Here is a 22875-nt window from a genome sequence, read left to right as displayed (position 1 = left end):
AATTTACAAGAAGTTCTGATAAGCTACACAGAAAGCAAAATGTATTTTCTTGTTTCTTTCAGCATGATGAATAGCTGTTGTGAAGTTTTTGAGAGAAATAAGGTGGCACAAAACTGGAAATCTACTTCACTGTGAAGATGATGAAGAGAAATAAGGCTGTGAATTTGAACGAGTCAGTCACACAATTCCAATTCATTTTATTCAAACCATGGAATGGAGTTCACATCAACAAGACCTTTATCATGCTAATACATAAAGATTCAGTTTCCTAATTGTTGCCAGACTGTGGGGAAGCATGTTAATAACAAGTTACTATCAAAATGTATTTCACAAGTACCTGCTGTCAGTGTGACAACAACAAGAACTAACAGACAGAGACCAAACCAGGAGGGTCACAGATGATCACACGTTCAGGAAAATACTGCTCACTAAGAATCTTCCAGATCCACATATGGGCATCTAGTGCCATATAATACACCATGACACATCATATACCGAAACAGGAAGGGAAAATTTCAGCTCTTCAAGCTAACCTAGACAAGGAAAGAGAGGATCTGGACAGGTTAAAGAGGGAGAAGGGTGAACAGAGGTGGGAAGTGGCAACAGGTAATAGGGGGAACAGGCAAAGGAGAGCATCAGACAGCTTTGTCATAAATCTTGAAAATAGATTTGACCTGTTGTCTCAGTCAGAATCAGATGAGCCTCATGTAGCTGAAGCTGTAGAAAGGGAACAAAAAGCTTTCAAGGACTTGAAAAAGGTAGGGAAATTTGTAAAGAGAAAGAAAGTTCTGTTGTTATGTAGTTCCCATGGTAGAGGTGTTGGCCAACTACTGCAGGAAAATGTAGGTCCAGAGTACCAGGTCACAAACTTTTTCAAGCCTAATGCAGATCTGGGTCAGGTAACAGAGGATGTAGATTCTTTATGCAAGGATTTCACAAAGGAGGATGCCGCGGTTATAGCGGGTGGTCCAGGAAGTGGCATTGACAGAGACTCTGAATATACCATAGAGAGTGACCTGGTGAAGATAGCATCAGCAACGAAGCATACGAGTGTCGGATTTGTGTCTGTGTTGAGACGCCATGATCGGCCTCATTTGAACTGTTCCGTAGGGAGGGTGAACCTGAAGTTGGAGTGTCTGCTTAAGATGGATATAGGGTCCCATATTGGTTTGATTCCTGTGGATGCTATCGATAGGAGGGACTACACCAGGCATGGCCTTCACCTCAATAGGAAAGGGAAGGAAAAACTGTCTGCGTTCATTGCAGAAAACTTAAGGGGGGACACTATCACAAGTGGTAAAATACCAGTGGTCACAGGTGTCAGAGGGATGTCTTTTTTAGGATAGGGAAGGGAGACAGAAAACGAGGTTTAAGAGAGATTGGCAGACACACTCAGTTTGAGAAAACAGATGAACAGGAGTCAGATTTTAGCATACAGCTTTCATTTAAACAATGTTTAACAGAAAGTAATCACAAACTGCCAGTTCATCTTCGCCAAAGCAGTTATAATCACATTAGTACGCAGTATCAGTTATCTTTATTACACCAGAACATTCTGGGACTCAGATATAAAGTTGATGAACTACTCATTTCTACCAATGAAATGAATTCAGCTAACCAAATTGACATAATCTGCCTCTCTGAACATCAAGTGACCACTGGTATAGATATGTTAGACATTTCAGGATTTAAGCTAGCTTCCTACATCTGCAGAGTAGATATGGATGGAAGAGGAGTTGCCACATTTATTAAAAACTGCCATAAATTCAAGAACATTGACATTAATAAATTCTGTTTGGAGCAGCAGATTATCAAGACTGCTAAATCTGAATACAGGAGAGTAGTCAATCAAACAAAAATTGAGTGTTTTAGGTAACTGCTCAAAGATATGAACTGGAAAAATATTTATAGTGCTCATGACATGAATGAAAAATATAACACATTCATGAACAATGTCAGTATCATGTTTGAAAACAGTTTTCCTCTAAAAGTTACTCAAATTAAACAGAAGTCTATAACAAAACCATGGATTACATAAGGAATAAAACAACATATTATCAAGAACACAGTTTGGATTTCTAAAGGGTTCTGATATCAAGAAGGCTATTTACACCTACAGTAAAAATGTGCGTAATTCATTAAATAACAAATTACAAGCAGCAGGTATTTTCTGTGATTTGTCAAAGGCATTTGATTGTGTGAACAACAACATCCTTTTAAGTAAATTAGAATTCTATGGTGTCATGGGCAGTGCTGCAAAATCGTTCAAGTCATACCTTGTAGAAAGATCTGCTAATGATATTCTCATGGATATTAATAAATGGTTTAGAGCCAACTCACCGACATTAAACTTCAAAAAGACTTACTATATGCAATTCAGAACCTGTAAGAAGTTTCCACCCAGCATATGCATAAAGTATAAAGAAGAGCAGATAGAAGAGGTTGACAGTCTTAAATTCCTGGGATTACAACTTGATAATAAATTCAGTTGGGAGGAGCACACCAGAGAACTGCAGAAACGCCTTAACAAATCTGTATTTGCAATTTGTGTGTTAGCATAGGCGACATAAAAATGAAAAACCTTGCATACTTTGCCTACATTCATTCCATAATGTCATATGGTATAATATTTTGGGGAAACTTTTCAAGTCAAACAACAGTTTTCATAGTCCAAAAGCATGTAATACATATTATTCGTGGAGTAAATTCATGGACATCCTGTAGAAACCTCTTCAAAGAACTGGGTATACTAACTACTGCCTCACAATATATTTACTCCTTAATGAAATTTGTCCTAAATAATATATCTCTTTTGCCAACAAACAGCTCAGTACATACATACAATACCAGGAACAAAAATGATCTGCACAAGGACTTAAAAGCACTTACTTTAGTTCAAAAAGGGGTGCACTATTCAGGAAAACTCTTCTTCAATAATTTGCCAGTAAATATAAAAACTTAAGTTACAAATAAACATCAGTTTAAAAAGAGCCTGAAAGACTTACTACTGGCCAACTCCTTCTACTCCACTGACGAATTTTTTGATAGAAACAAATGATGTATTGTGTATATTCATACTATTAGTATTGTTATTTCAGCTTAAAAAAAAAAAAATTGACATGTTTCACATCCACGAGGATCTCCTCAGCACGGACCTATGGAACGAAAAACTAATCTAATCCAATCTACTATTAAAACAGAGTCTTCCCAGCTTTGGGTGCATAATTGTGACATATCCATCAGCACCACAACTGCAGTGGAGGTACTCTGTAACAGCTGATAAACATTTCTGAGGATTGGTTCACATACTGCATTTTATAGCTATGTTGTTCCTTATCAGTTTATTTCCTAGCCCTTCTACAATGATGATTAGGTTCAACACATTCTTGAAATTTATTCTTCACAATAATAGCATTAATAAAGTGTATAGGCACACGTAATTGACAGAGATATTGAAGTATTTTTTTGTAAAATCTTCTATTTTATTATATATGGATTGTAATTATTTTCATTGGACTTGGTTGCTACCTTATATGAGACCTTTACGTCTTAATTTGGGTGCTAAAGACCAATAAGTCAAACACCCAAAAACAACTAACTGTCATGTCCTAAGAGAAGGTTCTGCAAACTGGACCAACTATTACACCCACTTTCCTTATTCTAGTTGCAGTGCTGTGGTGCTACTGGGCCAGAAGATTATATAAATTTAAACCCATCTACTCCTGAGGTACTGCCACCATCATGCTGCATACAGGACATTGAGTGTTACTATGAAACAAATTCTACTGAAACCTTCTATACCAAAGGATGCTGGTTTGCTGAGGAAGAATTCTTGGGTTTTGTAGGAATGTTGATTGGATGTGCAGTTGTTGCATCTGGAGTACTTGAGGTAAGAAAAAGTGTATGAAATTATATCATTGTCATTACGTATATTAGTTTTTTAATTCCTGTTGTGTGTCCCAACACATTTGTAATGAGTATGGTTAAGGAGCCTGCACTTTCCTAATGAAACATTTGTAAGAATTGTGCAGCAATATTGTTAGTTATATGTATGTGAGTAATATGGCTATGTGGACTTTGATGCACTTTTCACATAAATGCTGTATTACACCTGACATCACAATCCAATATGGCAGCCACGTTTCACTTAAATACAGAGCTGAACTGTGTGATACCACTAATGCCACAAGTCACATTCCCTCTTAGCAATGCTGTCATCTTCTTTATCAATAACATCACAGACATGAAATCATAACTCATGCCCTTTTGTCTATAAGATGATTTTGGCAGAAAATTAAAAAAAAAGAAAATACAGAGGAAAAAGGTAATCAGAATGCATCCAAAAGCCTTCAGTGTGAATTTGTGGTATTGTTCTAAAAAAAAGTATGTAAGCTTCACCTGAATTGCATAAAATGATACCATGTTGAAAGACATTACCAATAATACAATATTTTCATATTAAAAAAAATTGTAAGCTTCTCTTGAATTGGTGAAACTGGTATAGGCATGCATATTCAAATACACAGATGTGTAAATAGGTAGAATGTGGCACTACAGTCGGTAACACCTGCATAAGACAATGAGTGTCTGGTGCAGTTGTTTGATCAGTTACTGTTGCTACACTACAATCACAGGTTATAAAGTTTTAAGTGAGGTTGAACCTAGTGTTATAGTCAGCACGTGAACAATGGGACACAGCATCTCTGAGGTAGCTATGAAGTGGGGATTTTCCCATATGACTATTTCACAAGTGTACCATGAATATCAGGAATCCAGTAAAACACCAAATCTCTAACATCACTGTGGTCGGAAAAAGATACTGCAAGAGGACCAACAATGACTGAAGAGAATCGTTCAATGTGAGAGAAGTGCATTGGTCAGCTATGCAGGGACTTTGAGGAGCAATATCAGGTAATTGTAGTTGGGGGAGCAGGAAACAGCCTGGAGATGAATCCAAGATACAGTATCAGGAGTGACCTGGATAAAATACGAGCAGATCAAAAAGTGGTTACTGCATCAATGATTTCAGCTGTAAATAGAAATATTAAAAAAGGTTGGAAGATTTTTCTGTTTAGCAAAAGTGACAAAAAACAGATTACAAAGTACCTGATGGCTCAACATAAAAGTTTTGTCTCAAGTACAGATAGTGTTGAGGATCAGTGGACAAAGTTCAAAACCATTGTACAATATGCGTTAGATGAGTATGTGCCAAGCAAGATCATAAGAGATGGAAAAGAGCCACCATGGTACAACAACCGAGTTAGAAAACTGCTGCAGAAGCAAAGGGAACTTCACAGCAAACATAAACATAGCCAAAGGCTTGCAGACAAACAAAAATTACGCAAAGCAAAATGTAGTGTGAGGAGGGCTATGCGAGAGGCGTTCAATGAATTAGAAAGTAAAGTTCTATGTGCTGACTTGGCAGAAAATCCTAAGAAATTTTGGTCCTATGTCAAACCAGTAGGTGGATCAAAACAAAATGTCCAGACACTCTGTGACCAAAATGGTACTGAAACAGAGGATGACAGACTAAAGGCCGAAATACTAAATGTCTTCTTCCAAAGCTGTTTCACGGAGGAAGACTGCACTGTACTTCCTTCTCTAGATTGTCGCACAGTTGTCAAAATGGTAGATATCAAAATAGATGACAGAGGGATAGAGAAACAATTAAAATCGCTCAAAAGAGGAAAGGCCGCTGGTTCTGATGGGATACCAGTTCGATTTTACACAGAGTACGCAAAGGAACTTGCCCCCCTACTTGTAGCGGTGCACCGTAGGTCTCTAGAAGAGTGAAGCATTTCAAAGGATTGGAAAAGGGCATAGGTCATCTCCATTTTCAAGAAGGGACGTAAAACAGATGTGCAGAACTATAGACCTATATCTCTAACGTCGATCAGTTGTAGAATTTTGGAACACGTATTATGTTTGAGTATAATAACTTTTCTGTAGACTATAAATCTACTCTGTAGGAATCAGCATGGGTTTTGAAAAAGACGGTCGTGTGAAATCCAGCTTGCGCTATTCATCCGCGAGACTCAGAGGGCCATAGACACGAGTTCACAGGTAGATGCCGTGTTTCTTGACTTCCGCAAGGCGTTTGACACAGTACCCCACAGTCGTTTAATGAACAAAGTAAGAGCATATGGACTATCAGACTAATTGTGTGATTGGATTGAGGAGTTCCTAGATAACAGAGCACAGCATGTCATTCTCAATGGAGAGAAGTCTTCTGAAGTAAGAGTGATTTCAGGTTTGATGTAGGGGAGTGTCATAGGACCATTGCTATTCACAATATACATAAATGACCTGGTGGATGACATCGGAAGTTCACTGAGGCTTTTTGCAGATGATGCTGTGGTGTATTGAGAGGTTGCAACAATGGAAAATTTTACTGAAATGCAAGGGGATCTGTAGCAAATTGATGCATAGTGCACGGAATGGCAGTTGAATCTCAATGTAGACAAGTGTAATGTGCTGCAAATACATAGAAAGATTGATCCCTTATCATTTAGCTACAAAATAGCAGGTCAGCAACTGGAAGCAGTTAATTCCATAAATTATCTGGGAGTACGCATTAGGAGTGATTTAAAATGGAATGATCATATAAAGTTGATCGTCGGTAAAGCAGATGCCAGACTGAGATTCATTGGAAGAATCCTAAGGAAATGCAATCCAAAAACAAAGGAAGTAGGTTACAGTATGCTTGTTTGTCCACTGCTTGAATACTGCTCAGCAGTGTGGGATAGGGTTGATAGAAGAGATAGAGAAGATCCAATGGAGAGCAGCGTGCTTCGTTACAGGATCATTTAGTAATCGCGAAAGTGTTACAGAGATGATAGATAAACTCCAGTGGAAGACTCTGCAGGAGAGACGCTCAGTAGCTCAGTACAGGCTTTTGTTAAAGTTTCGAGAACATACCTTCACCGAAGAGTCAAGCAGTATATTGCTCCCTCCTACGTATATCTCACGAAGAGACCACGAGGATAAAGTCAGAGAGATTAGAGCCCACACAGAAGCATACCGACAATCCTTCTTTCCACGAACAATGCAAGACTGGAATAGAAGGAAGAACCGATAGGGTACACTCTACCACACACCATCAGGTTGCTTGCAGAGTATGGATGTAGATGGAGATGTAGAACGTGAGCACACACATGTGGGGTTTGTGGAGGTCTTTCAGCACCATGAACAGCCCTGGGTAAACACTGCTGTAATGCGTGTTAACACTGAGCTGAACAGGATGCTCCAGACACCGGCAAAATCTCACATAAGTATTGTTTCAGTAAATCATTATGGTTTGAGGGGGGCAGTGTACAAATGGTTTAATTCATACTTAACTGGAAGAATGCAGAAAGTTGAAATAAGTGGTTCATGTAATGATAAAAGAACAGCTGATTCCTGAAACTGGGAGGCTATCAAGTATGGGGTCCCACAGGGTTCGGTCTTAGGTCCTTTACTGTTCTTGATGTACATTAATGACTTACCATTCCACATTGATGAAGATGCAAAGTTAGTTCTTTTTGCTGATGATACAAGTATAGTAATAACATCCAAAAACCAAGAACTAAGTGATGTAATTATAAATGATGTTTTTCACAAAAGTATTAAGTGGTTCTCAGCAAACGAACTCTCTTTAAATTTTGATAAAACATAGTATATACAGTTCTGTACAGTAAATGGCACAACTCCAGTAATAAATATAGGCTTTGAACAGAAGTCTGTAGCTAAAGTAGAATTTTCAAAATTTCAGGTGTGTCCATTGATGAGAGGTTAAACTGGAAGCAACACATTGATGGTCTGCTGAAACGTCTGAGTTCAGCTATGTAAGCTATGAGGGTTATTGCAAATTTTGGTGATACGATTCTCAGTAAATTAGCTCACTATGCCTACTTTCATTCACTGCTTTCGTATGGAATCATATTCTGTGGTAAATCATCATTGAGTAGAAAAGTATTCATTGCTCAAAAATTTGTAATCAGAATAATTGCTGGAGCCCACCCACGGTCATCCTGCAGATATTAGAAAGAAACTTCAACATGGGAAAAATATATTAAAAACAAAGATTCCAAGACTTACAAAGCGGGAAAACGCCGGCAGACAGGCACAAGAACAAAACACACAAACACACACACAGAATTACTAGCTTTCGCAACCGATGGTTGCTTCTTCAGGAAGGAGAGGGAAAGACGAAAGGATGTGGGTTTTAAGGGAGAGGGTAAGGAGTCATTCCAATCCCGGGAGCGGAAAGACTTCCCTTAGGGGGAAAAAAAGGACAGGTGTACACTCACGCACACACACACACGCACACATATCCATCCGCACATACACAGACACAAGCAGACATATTTGTCCAGAGGAACACATAACCAACTAACTAACTAACAAACCTTCTGCAAATTGCTGCAGATTACAATGCTGGGCCATCAACAAGTGTCAGTGTGCAAACCATTCAATGAAACATCATCGACATTGACTTTTTGAGCTGAAGGCCCACTCATGTAACCTTGATGACTGCATGACATGAAGCTTTATGGTTGCCTGCGCCCATCAACATTGGCATTGGACTGCTGATGACTGGAAACATGTTGCCTGGTCTGGCAATTCTCATTTCAAATTGTATTGAGTAGATGGATGTATATGGGTATGGAGACAACCTCATGAAACCATAGAACCTGTATGTCAGCAGGGGACTGTTAAAGGTGGTGGAGGCTCTGCAGCTGGAGTGATATGGGACTCCTGATATGTCTAGATATGACTCTGACAGATGACACTTACGTAAGCATCATGTATGATCATCTGCATCCATTCACGTCCATTGTGCAATCTGACATACTTGGGCAATTCCAGCAGCACAACGCAACATCCCACACGTCCAGAATTGCTACAGATTGGCTCTAGGAACACTCTTCTGAGTTTAAACAGTTCCGCTGGCCATGAAACTCCCCACACATGAACATTATTTAGCATATCTATGACGTCTAGCAGGGTGCTGTTCAGAAGCGATTTCTACGCTCTAGAATCTTACGGATTTATGGTAAGTCCTGCAGGACTCATGGTGTCAACTCCCTCCATCACTAGTTCAGACATTAGTTGAGTCCATGCCATGTCATGTTGTGACACTTGGGCATCCTCGCAATGTGTGTGTGTGTGTGTGTGTGTGTGTGTGTGTGTGTGTGTGTGTGTGTGTGTGTGTTGGTGTGTGCGCATGAGTGCATCCCATTTTTAGCAGTTTTATAGAGACTAGTTGTGTAACTGATAGTGAAAAGACTTCCTTGAGCCAGTTATGGCTTTTAATCCACCTGAAGAACTTTACGGCAAGTTCTGAAAGACTTCTCTGAAAGCAGAATTTATTTTACTGTTTCATTCAGTGTGATAAATAGTTGCTGTTATGTTTTTAAGAGAAATAATGTGGCACAAAACCAGAGATCTATTTCACCCTTTGAATTTCTGGGGGAGGGGGACAACTTTGAAATCTCCAATGGGAACCCTCTGTTTATTTTTAATTGCGGATTATGACTCTATGGGAAAATCTATATGGGTTTTGTTTGAAGCATTTTTTTTTTCACTTTACCACAAATGGCACTGTAATCAGAGGAGTAGAAATGGGTACACAATTGCAATTTGTGTTAAGCTACTCAATGGCCCTTGAATATTCAATGTCATGTGGAACCCCACTTCCATGCTGTGAGGGTAGGACAGGCTAATATTTCATAACTTGTAATTAGAAACCCCACTCACAATGTTGCATTCCTTCAATTTATCAAACAAGGGATCTCTCAATGCACCACTGCAGCTTTGGCCCCAGGTAAATGCTACTCTACTTTTCCAAACAGAGTAAGTGTTCAAACATAATACTGCCAATTTCAACACTCTTAGTGGTCTGCTTTTAAAATGACTGTACACAGGATAGAACCATATCTGTGGGAGTGTCACACAGGTATTTCTGATTTGGTCGATCATGTCTTCACAGACTGTTGGCACTTGGTGATACACCTTACTTTTTAAATATCCCCACAAAAAGAAATCTGTAATCATCAAATCTGGCAACCTAGTGAGCTAATTAATAGAGCCACCTCTGCCAGTCCACCGACCAGTGTAAACATGCTCTAATACATACCGCTTGTGCATCAGTTGTGTAATGTGCTGGGCAACCAGCATGCTGAAACCATTTTAGTTTACTTCACATGATGCCAAACCATACATTTACCAACCAAGGATCTTGATGGTCAACTTGTGGTTACCATTGGGGATTGTCTACACTCCAGAAATGCATGTTATGCTAGTTAGCCTTACCATGGTTTGTGACTGTAAACTCATTGGAAAGCAGTACCTCAGCAAGAAACGTGGGGGTCATTTGCACTTGCTAACATGCTCATTCACAAAACACTACCCTATTATGGAAATCAGCACCCTAAAGTTTTTGATGCAGTGACACATGGTATGGATGATACTTACAATGATGCAGTACTGTGACAATATTACATAAGGACATACTGGAATCATGGAATAACTGCTGGGTTCTTACCCATGAATTGTAGTGCACTGCTGCTAGTACTGCTATTTTATTAGTTTCTCCTGTAACATGTTTACTTCATTTCCTTTTGCTGGTCTGTATGCTGCCATCACACATAAAAGCATTTACAGCTTTGCAAAAGAATGAATGAGAGCAAGCTTTCTCTGGAAAATGCTTGATTTACAAGGCAACAACAGTATCTACATGTCTGCTAAATTTTCTATAAATCAGGATAATTCCAGTTTTTCCTTCTGTGGTTGCAACATTCATTGTCCACTTCCATGTTTGTTCCCCAAATGATGGAGGTGGTAATCCAACATTCCACTGAATATTCAAGAACTACTGAGCAACATGTCATAAATTATGATGCACCCATGTCATAAATTATTATGTAACCATTTCCAGTCCTCCAATTACAGTGCCATCTGTGGAAAAATGAAGAACATGCTTAAGAGAAAATGGATGTAGACTTTTCCACAGAATTGTAATCTGCAATAAAAAATGACTGTTCCAATAGAAGATTTAGAAGTTGCTCCCTGCCACCAACACACGGGATGGAGTGGTGTGTCAAATGTGGTATCACTGGATCTCACCCTCTAAGACAAACAAACTGGAACTATAACTTTTTCCAAGACAATTTGTTTTTGAAATATTTCAATGTCTGTAGTTAAAATGAACACCTTGTGTACATGGAGCTTGTTTCCAGAAGGTACTAAATCAAACTGGACAGATTTCTTAGTACAGCAGATTAATTCCCTGTAACCACAACAGTTCATCTAAGCAAACCATAGTTGATATACAGTTTGCTGGGAATCAAGTTGATAGTTTGTCTGGGAATCACTGAAATGTATTTAGAAAAAATTAAGGGTTTGTTCATTATTATTGTACATTCATTAGGAATTTAATTTTGGATTTGGCACTTCCTGTTTTAAAAGTGTACAGATTATATTTTATGAACAAATAACACTCTCCACAGAAAATACATTCCATATCTTATCTATGGTTAATTCTGGAGTCTTGTATTTTCTTAATAGTGTATTTTTTTCTACCCCAGTGTTGTTCTCTGCATTTAAAACTTATCATGTGAGGTATAATTTCAGTGCGTAGTTTCCTCACATCAAACAAAGATTTGGATCACCTCATATTCCAAAAACTGCTGCATGCTCAGCCTTCCTCCCCCAAACATTAAAAATACTAGGGAATGTAAATCTACAAACAGGGACATTTTCATGAAGAGCAGTATGTATCCTGTAGATTACAGTTTTCTTTTCACTTGAACATTCTTTCATGCCTAGATCAGGCCTTATTCTTTTAGAGATTATTCATATCAATTTAAACCATTCAAATGTTTCTCTGACTGACAGCATTTTTAGTGTTCCAATAGCTGTTATTTTCATGTATCACATCATCTTCTGACATGCATAATGGTTTGCAAAAGTTATCATGTGATCTGAAGTTTTGCACTTGGAGGAGCATTATGTTTTTCATGTTTCAAAACACTCTACATCCACATATTTACAGATCTCTTACCTTTCCTTGGCTTTTCTGTATATTCAGGCACACTGAAATACTCACAGGACATATCAGAATTCATTTTAAGTGTTCGCCTTAAGCAAACACAACAGAAAACACAGGATTATTACATGAAATAACCAATAACAAACTGAAGTTGGCTGACTGTGTTTATGACCTTACAGCACTCAGCCAGATCACTGGAAGAGGATCTGGTACTTCTTTCTATGAAAGTTCAAAATGATTTGGTTTATTTTGATGTAAAATGCTGGATGTGACCACCTCTATATACGAGATTTGGTACTTTTTGCAAGAAAATATGTACATGTTAGATGGGGGGGGGGGGGGGGGGGGGGGCAGCATATCAACTGAAACTCACCACTGTGTTCCTTGAACCAGTCCATCACACTCCTGGCTTCATGACATCATGCATCTTCTTGATGAAAAATGCCATTGCTGTTGGGAAACACGATAGCCATAAACAGATGAATGTGGTCTCCAACCAGTGTACAATACTCCTTGGCCATCAAGGTGCCTTGCATGAGCTCCACTGGACTTATGTACGCCCACATGAGTGTTTCCCAGAGCATAATGGAGTCACTACCAGCTTGTCTCCATCCCACAGTACAGGTGTCAAGGAGCGATCCCTCTGGAAGAACACGGATTCACACTCTCCTATCAGCATGATGAAGAAGGTATCAGGATACATCAGGCTATGCAATGCTCTGCCACTGCATCAATTTTCAGCATCTATGGTCACATGCCCATTTCAGTCAAAGTTGCTGATGTTATGGTATTAGCGTTGAGACATGCATGAGTTGTCAGCTGTGGTGGCCCATTGTTAGGAATGTTTGGTGCACTGTGTGTTCAGAAACACTTGTAGTCTGCCCAGCATTAAAGTCTGATATCAGTTCATGTTAGTTTCACCACCATTTGCCACCTGTTCTGTGTTTCTATTCTGCTCAACTTATGATGTCCACAACATATGAACATAGTTTCACTACGTGTTGAAGACACTCACTGCAGCACTCCCTGAACACTTGACAAGTTGTACAGTTTCTAAAATGCTCAAGCGGAGGCTCTGGACCATCACAATGTCGCCTTGGCCAAACTCAGATAGATCACGCACCTTCCCCATTATACATACAGACAGCAATCTCACTGATACTACATGCACTATTAGTGTGTCTGACTAGCAGTCATTCCTCACCAGGTGAATCTGATATTGCCTGGATGGGTTTATATCAATAATCAATAATCAATAATCAATAATCAATAATAGATAAGTGGTCATAATGTTCTGGTGGATCAGTGTATGTATGGCTGGGAGAGAAATCCAGCATTTCTGTGAAAGAAACCTTGTCAATTCAGCAGCAGAGTGCTTGGCATCATGGCCCATTTGCAGGGTGACAAAGATTATGATGCACCCCTCACTAGGCACTGCTTCTGCATCTGCAGAGAGAGAGAGAGAGAGAGAGAGAGAGAGAGAAAGAGAGAGAAAGAAGCCATCAGGTTTATAATGCTGAACAATGGTGAATCATCATTTACATTATGGATTTATGACTGTGATTTAAAAATTCTCCCAAAGCCAATATTTTATGCTCTCACAATCAGTAGTTCAGATCCAATATACAAACATGAAATTTGGTAAGAGGGTTTAATCATACTAACAAAATGTCACCACGAATTCTATCATGTGAAGAATATTTTGATAGACTTTGATTGATGATGTTGGATATTTTAATGAGACCATCAGATTACAATTTCAGCCTTTCCTTACAATTTTTTCTTGTAACTAGAACATAGTCATTTACACATTCAAAAATCACATCAGGGTTAACATGATCGCTTTTCAGTGTAAGAATATGTCAGACATTGTACCTATGATCTCACAAGTGATGTCAAATATGTTAGTGCCTAAAAGTTCTGCCTTGTCAATGCACTGCATCATCAGTAATAGCAACAAAAGTTACATTGTGGTGTAACTTACAATATTTCCAAGAACAAAAATATGTAACAACTTAAAATTCTTCCTCATCAGTGAGTTTCTCACTGCCATCTGCCTCTCAGTAAATTTCTGTCCAAACAGGCTTTGGAAGGCCTAACAATACTGACTGACTGTTGTGTCACCTGTAGCCGATAGGTGTCACTGTATGCAGGTATGGAGGGCATGTGTCCAATACACTTCTCTTCCAGCCTTTGGCAGTTTTTGTGACTAGGGCTCCTGCTTATGAGTCAGGTAGCTACATAATTGGCTTTACAATTGCTGGGTGTGTCCCACTTGCCAACAATGCTCATCAGATGACACAGTCACTCATCCAATTGTTAATCAAACCTGACAGTACATAGCTTTGGTGATCTCACTCAAACCTGAGTTACCACTTAGATAGGTTATTGGCACATTATACTGTACACACACACACACACACACACACACACACACACACACACACACACACACATACATACATACATACATTTATGTCTAACTTCACTTCTCTTTCTTAGTAATGGAGGAAAAAAGTATGTAACAAAAATACTCTTGATACAAATTTTATTATAAAAAATTACCTATGAAGTAAAGAGTGTAAATTTGGACAGAGGCAACAACAGCAAAAAATCTCATAAATACTCCTTCTATTTTTAAGTTGATTTTGTTATAATTTCTTCAATAAAATAATCATGATCATCCTCACCCTTTACTTCTTCTATGAATTGGTCAGGCACTTCACCAGTATTATCATAATTCGCCTTCCTCCTAATTATCCTCCTACTCCTGTTTCCTCCCCTGCACCCTCCCCCCTTTTCCTGCTCCATTGCATCCAGCATAAGATCAATAAGTGGTGAAGAAAGAATAAATCATGACATTGCATTTTCCAATCACAATTTGAATTATAGCAGACTGTGAACTTCCATAAATTTTAATAAAAATGGTTTGGATCTTCTTTTTATTCTGAGAACATTGGTTATTATCACCCTCTTCATCCAAAGTGAGATAAATAACTGACAAAAGAACAGACAAAATTCAGGAGATACTACAAAAGCATGATCTTAAATGAAATGTAATCTGGAGTGTTGCCTTGTATGGAACTGAAATGTGGATGATAAGTGGTTCAAAACAGGAAGAGAATAGAAGCTTTTTAAATGTGGTGGAATAGAGGAATGCTAAAAATTGTATGGGGAGACTGCATAACTATAAGAAAAGAAATTTGTAGCACAAGTAGACTGTCATTAAGGAATCATCAGTTTGGTATTGTAGAGGAAGACCAAGAGAGGAATGCAGCAAGCATGTTCAGATTGATGTTAATTGGATTAGACAGGTAGAGCATTTAACTAATGAGCAAAGAAATTTATGGCACAACTTGAGTATCATCAAGGAATCATCAATTATATTAAATAAAAATTTTTTAGAGTAAAAAGCCTTTAATGCCTAGACCACAATTTTCCTATGACAATTAAAGTACCATAACCAGTTTTGGTTCCTATCTGCAACCATGTTCAGATTATTCAACATATGAAAAGGTGGTGAGTAAGCATTGGAAAGCATCATTAGCTGTAGTTGTGCAATAATATGAAATAACAAAACAGTAACAATACATAGCTGAAAAACATCACTGCGAGTGAGTCAAATTGTGTACTGTAATCTCCCAAGATGATGGCTATAACAACCAGAGCTAGTTATTGTAATTTAATTGTGATAGGAAAATTGTGGTCTAAGCATTAAAAGCTTTTTACTTTAAAAAACATTTTATTTAATAAAAAATGGCCTGAAACTAAATGACAAGAAAACAAAATACATGATAGTTCAAAGAAGCAGAGATCAATGGGATAACCAATCACATCTAATAGTTGGTGAACACAAATTTGAGCATTTTGAACAGTTCAGATTTCTGGAGTCAGTGATAGATGAACAAAATCAGACACAGGTAGAAGTAAAAGCAAAACTGCAAAATGATAACCGAGCCAATTATGCAATACAAAATCACTTATGGTCCAAACTGCTGACTAGGAAAACTAAAATAAAGTTATATAATACAATCATTAAACCAGTTGTAATCTATGGGGCAGAAACATAGAGCCTAATGAAAATAGAACACCACCATTTACAAGTGTTTGAGAATAAAGTTTATAGAAAAATCAATGGTCCACAATATGACAGTGAATCATGATTCTGGAAGAGAAGACACAACATAGAAATGCATGAGCTATCACAACAACCAACGATAGTAAATCTAATAAATGCTAGAAGACTGCAATGGGCTGGACATCTGATGAGAATGAAAGAAGACCAGATTGTGTAAAGAATATACAGGGAGAAGCCATATGGCAAAAGACCAAGGGGAGACCAGGAGTACTTGGTGCAATGAAATTGAATGCACATGCAAAGGATTGGGAATAAATAACTGGCAAGAGTCAGCACAAGACAGGGGCATCTGGGGGAATCATGTGAGATCGGCATAGGAGCTTTGATTCCATTAGAAGCCTGCTACAACAACAATAACAACAATCACATTAAGACCACCTCTCCTACCTGACAATGTCAGGCCTCACTTATCGTCAGTTTGGTATCATAGAGGGAGACGAAGAAATGAATACAGTAAGCAGGTTCAAATGGTGTAGGTTGGATTAGACATGTAGACAGTGTAACTAATGAAAATAAAGTAATTTGTGGCACCATTTGTCTAATATAAAAATTATCAATTTAGTATTATAGATGGAGATCAAGAGATAAATATAATAAGCATCTTCAAATGGATATAGGCTGTAGTAGTTGTTTGGAGCTGAAGTGACTTATATAGGATAGAGCAGCATGTAGAGCTGCATCTAAACATTTTTCAAACTGAAGAGCACAACAATAACAACAACATCGACAACAACATTTATATCAAATTGCAAACATTCATAAATTTCACTAATGAAGAACTTAATCAATGTCCATCCTCCTTCTCCTCCACTCCTTATACAATCTACAGTAGAAACATCAGCAAACACAATCCTTGTTAATGCATATGCACTAACAGTCAGAAGATTGACACTTACTTACAGCAGTTATTTATCTAACACCATTCCCCACCACACAGGACCAAAACAGTGAAATATAATCAGAAAACATGTGTGTGCAGTAGAGAGAACTATTTCATGAAAAAAATATTATCTTATCATCCCTCAAGTTGGGTACATCTGAGTTGCTGGAGGGGGGGGGGGGGGGGGGCTTTGAAAGGCCTAGGAGCCCAGTATTAGATAACACATCACGAGCAAATAGGTCTATTTCAATGGCAATAACTCTTGCTAGCCATGCTGTCATCTTGAAAAGATAGAGGAACATGCTCTTTCAAGCAATATCTTAGGAGCTATTAGCGATTCATGAAGGTTTAAAATGAATTTGAAATACAATACATGATTAAAGTTATCAACACCAAATTTGGTATGGGAGTTTAATTATAAATTTTACTAATGAACTGAATGTCATAGTGTGTAGCTTTTGATTTTTTTGTGCTAATGATCTGGCATGTGGGAACATTCAAATTGTTTCCTACATGAGGGAAAACTGCATGGTTTACAAACATTGTATTAGAAATTTTGTTTTAAGTTCCTCTTCATTTATTATTAAAATCTAACTAAATCAAATCTGAAACTGAAAAATCATGCAATACTCACTGAATTACAAGGTCAAATGCATATTGGTGAATTAATAAAGTAAAAAATTCATATATAACATGCAAAATGGCATTTTCTTGTAAACTAATTCAATTTACATAATTTTTTTGTTGACATTTAACTGCAAATTGTTTCCTCTGAGATGTGAGAGTTGTATGTCACATAAACTCTCACAATTTTTAAAGTAAATGCCTCTTTGAGGCACCTCTTTCCTGTAGCATCACTCTCTGGAATTTGACAGTCAAATACATGATCCTCCATTGCATAATAGACAAACACATCTCCTCTTCTAATCCAACAATTACAGGTTGCAGAATGAGCAGCAGTACTGATGGATCTGTTGAATAAGCGCCATGAAATCCACTTCCTTCATGACTGAATAACATTAGCTCAGGGTTTATCCAACAAATATGACTTAATAATATTAACTCAGGATTCATCCAATGAATCTGACTGGCCTTTGCTGTTCCTACTACTATCGTTACTTTTGTGTGGTATTTCCTCTTTATGTTGCTTCAAGTAGTTACTCCCAGGGTTTCTTTTATGATCACTATTGTTTCCAATGATTTATTGCCAGTAGTGTAATTTATCAGTTATGTTTTTGTACATTTCTGCTCAGTCCATTATATTTATCTACACTGTGGTCCAAATGGCAAACCCTGCAGTATCTGGTGTTCCTCTGGAGGGCTACTTGCATTTCACTACAATTTACTGCAGTTACAGCTTGCCTATATATAACATCTACCAGTATTGTCCCACCCAATAACATCTGGGAGGGTGGGGAGGATAATGCCAGTCACCCTGCAGATGTGAGCATTTGACTGTGAGTACTTATCAAACTAAAGTCTTCTAAGTGGTTTGATCCAGTTCACCTGCTATGGCATTCTCTTCATCTCAAACCACTTTTTACATTTTTAGAAAAACAAAGTGTGATGGAGTTATATGACCCTGTTATCAGAGTGCTAGACCCATTTATCACCAATGTTTTCATACACTGGCAAGTCGACCAGTAATTTTCACCACAGAAATATAGTTTTCACTGTAAAGCAAGTCAATGTATCTGTGCAGCACAGAGGTGAGGAGGCAACATGTGCATTTGAGGTTGCTTTACATTTTCTTTGCATGCACATCTTTCAAGATAAAGTTTCCTGTTCCTTGAAATGTATAAGTGCACTTCCTTTTGAGTTGGTTCAGCAAAATATGATGCAGATGTTGACAAGACAGAACTTGTGACAATTTGCTGCATAATTGCTTTTACCTGTTGGATAAGTATGAACTAGTCAGAACTATTCAGAACTAGTCAAATGACTCAGTGACTCTGAAGGATGAGGGTTATAACTATTACACTGCCCTTTGGAGATGCATGCTGTCAGCACTGGCCACTGTCATAGATGTCAACATTGTTCAGTGCTTTTCTTCAGACTTACTGTAGTGTAACCATTACCAGTACAAATGGGCTATCAGTAGCTGTGTCTCTATGGAATCTGGTTGAAAAGTTGGTGGTAGGGACAATTTATTACTAATATGTGGTCCACACTGGATTTGCAATTCAGACACTTTAATTGCTCTTTGATTACTGAATGAACTAATTTTTATGGCCAGAATGAGCTCATCTATTGAAATTCATGCACAGATAAGCAACTACCCACATATTACACTCGACTGATGTCCTGTAATAGGATCATTTGAGTGCAGTAATCTAATGTGAAGGGACACGAAAATTCATGTGTGGCAGCCAAATCTTTAACACAGTCACAGAAATCCACACTTAAAACACTGTCTTCCAGATCTGACAGTCAAATCAGTATAAAAACAATGTGTACAGTAATTAACTATTGGAAGGAACACTGTTCATAGTCCAATCTCATTGCCACAGTGAACATTATTGAAGATAAATACATTTTGTTAAATTAATTAACAGGTCACAGTCACTTAAGACAGTCACTGAATTGTAGAATAAACTCCTGGACACGAAATTTATATGGCCTTCATCAACAATAGACACACACGCACACACACACACACACACACACACACACACACACACACACACACACACACACACACACACACACACACACACACATGCTTTCCGAGCATGGGGTCCTAGGATCAATTCCCGGCAGGGTTAGGGATTTTTGCCTGCCTCGAGATGACTGAGTGTTTGTGTTGTCCTCATCATTTCATCATCATTCATGAAAGAGGTGTGATTGAACTGAACAAAGGTTTGAAATTTGTACAGGCATTGACAACCGCACAGTTGAGTGCCCCCACAAACCAAACATCATCATCATCATCCTTTGAAATGGCACAGGCAATTTCTTTGCCCATCTGAGCCTATACCAATGGGTCTGATGACTTTGCTGTTTGGTCTTCTCCCCCAAACCAGCCAACCAACCAACCAACAATGTCTGTTTAAAGTGGTCAATTCTAGCATGTTCATATCCTGTAAATAAGGGTGCACAACTTATGTCTAAAAATATTCCAGATTTAAACAAATTAAACTTTGCTAACATATTGCTTCCCAGTAAGCTGAAGTGAGTTCACATATTTGGAAAACAGATTAAAGGTATCTCTATTAACATCTGTGGCATGCAAACATCTGTTTATGACTTAACGACCCTGAAAGACAAGAAATATGAGAGAGGATTTTGGGTTTTACAGCTGTATGTTACAGAGCACCATCACAAGAAACATATAAACCTATTAATTTTGTACCATTTCTGTTACATAAAAAAACCTTTCAAGGCTAGCAAGTAGTAGCATTACAGCTCATCATAGAGGAGGCAGAAATGATGCATATGCATGATATAAAAATAAGTTCCATTTTTGGTATAGCAAAGTTAATCTGTTGCCAAAAACAGATGCAAAATTGTGACACAGAAAACAAGCATCTTCTGGACTGACAAAACTAGCAGTGCCAGTAACATCAGAAATACCAGTACCAGATGATACAACTGAAGTAGTAGCAGCAGCAACACCACAATCACCACTAACAACATTAACAGAAGCAGCAACACTAACATAAGATGCAGCAGAAGATTCCACACAAATAGTAGAATCATCACCAGCAACAGCAGCAAAACGAACATAAGCAAAAACAGCAGATCTAACATCAGCAGAATCAGTAGTGTCAGTAAAAGTAGCAAAGACAATTACTATCCATAGAATCATATCTACATCAACAACAACAACAGTTGTAGGAACACAGCACTGTTTAAGGAGGCGTCAAAGTCTATGTACGTCAACTCCACTTAATGAGAATTTTTTTTGGGTCAAACCAAGAAAAGGAAAAGATTGTGACAAATCAGCCTGAAAGCTTGAAGATAAGTGACAACCATCAGAAAAAAAGAAGCTTTACTAAATACTTTATAAACCTTAGGAAATATTTGTACCTGAGTTCTGAAAAATACAACTTGTGGGAAATTGTGAATGAAGATATGAGTCCAATTACACTGTGCCTCAGAACATTCTTGAAGCATAGTCTTCATCTTGCAGCATTTCTTCATCTTAAAGCTTCATTTAGCCATTCCTTTAACACTTCTTGCTTCTTTGGTGTCTTCAAGAGCGAATCTTTCAGTTCCATGCAACCATTGTCTGTCACACACAAGCAATTGATCTTCCATATTAGACCCACATTTTATGCCTAAATTTCTCTGGACTTCCAACCTTCCTATCACTCCATCATTGAAGCATATCACAGCATCTAGTACACGAACTTTTAATGTATTTAGTCCTACAAAAACATTTTTGGGTAATCATTCCCATATGCAATGGATGAAACTTTCATTTGTATTCTGAGTGCCCCCATGAAGACATTTATTAAGCAAACAGGCTCACTCAGGTCTCTAAAAGTTGGTTTTATTTCAATCATACAGGCTCAGGAAGAGAATGCTTATGACAGTATATTTGACCACATTCTTTTGCTTTTTGGTAACCACACCCAGAATCTGCTCCTTTAGGGCAAAGTCCATGAACAGGGTGCTCATCTCTGGACAACTTATGAAAGTAGGTAGCCCATACAGCTTTTCTCATTGCTGTAACATTATTCAGAGGTGCAGTTCATCTAATGACCAGTCCATAATAACTCTGAAAAAGGTCTATTTCAGTTTCTGTCAATCTGCCGCAGCTAGACAGAGATTTTACATCAGATAGCAACTTTCCTTTCATTTCTCTTCATAGCTTCCTGAATCTAGCACTCATCCTCTTTTGCACATGTCCGCAATACTCCTGTTTTGTTACCATGGTATCACCATAAACATTGAACTCATTAATTTTATTGAAAGCTTTAGAGTCCCCATCAACTAGGTACTTCGTTTATCTAACGTTATAAACAGGCACCGACCTCTGAAATATTTGTATAGCTCCATCACACTTTATACCTCCAATCTAACCATCATAATTCTTAGAACACTGATGTTTATTATGTCCTTAAGTGTTACCATGGCAGGTGTGACAGTACCTAGATAAGCACTCAACATCAACAATTTTCATGCAGGGAAATCTTTGTTCATCATAAATACTTCACAGTCGGCTCACTGTATCTTCGCAAATTAATTATATTTTAGGTGACACATCAAAACAAAGCAACAAAGTGCTCTGATATGCATGCCTATAATACAAGAAATAAAGACTGCTACTACAAACTAAGAACAAAATTAAAAACAACAGACCATAGTCAATGCATTAGTGGTCTAATATGATACAACAGATTACCGAGCTCTATAAGGTGCCACAAAGGGAACTTATTCAAAGTGAAACTGAAATATTTCTTGATTTACAAGTGTTTATATTCTTTAAGTGAATATTAATATTAAACTAATATTATATATATTAAAAACAATGATTCCAAGACTTACCAAGCGGGAAAGCGCCAGTAGATAGGCACAATAAATAAAACGCACAAACACACACACACAAAATTTCGAGCTTTCGCAACCGGCGGCTGCTTTGTCAGGAAAGAGGGAAGGAAAACGAAAATGAAAGTTTTACACCGCCCACGGTGTAAAACCTGTCCTATCCACCCTCCCACCACCACCTACTCCAGTCCTGTAACCCGGAAGGTGTAACGATCAAAGGCAGAGCCACGTGTGAAAGCACTCACGTGTTTTACCAACTGACCTGCCTACACTGTGACACTTTCTATGTGGGAATGACCAGCAACAAACTGTCCATTCGCATGAATGGACACA

The 22875-nt window shown here is 38.0% G+C and overlaps 1 protein-coding gene across 2 annotated transcripts in view; it reads left to right on the top strand.

Moving 5' to 3' along the window:
- LOC126274762 (leukocyte surface antigen CD53-like) overlaps positions 1 to 22875 on the top strand; it is a 123257-nt gene that overhangs the window by 66190 nt on the left and 34192 nt on the right. For both annotated transcript variants that reach the window (XM_049977141.1, XM_049977140.1), the window contains exon 4: positions 3665 to 3889. In XM_049977141.1, coding sequence (XP_049833098.1) covers positions 3665 to 3889 — 225 coding nt within the window. The remainder of the gene's footprint in view (positions 1 to 3664; positions 3890 to 22875) is intronic.

Source organism: Schistocerca gregaria, chromosome 1 (genome assembly GCF_023897955.1).
Source record: "Schistocerca gregaria isolate iqSchGreg1 chromosome 1, iqSchGreg1.2, whole genome shotgun sequence".
Lineage (NCBI taxonomy): Eukaryota > Metazoa > Arthropoda > Insecta > Orthoptera > Acrididae > Schistocerca > Schistocerca gregaria.
The sequence above is the reverse complement of the archived record's forward strand: the minus strand, read 5'-3'. Positions and strand labels throughout refer to the sequence as shown.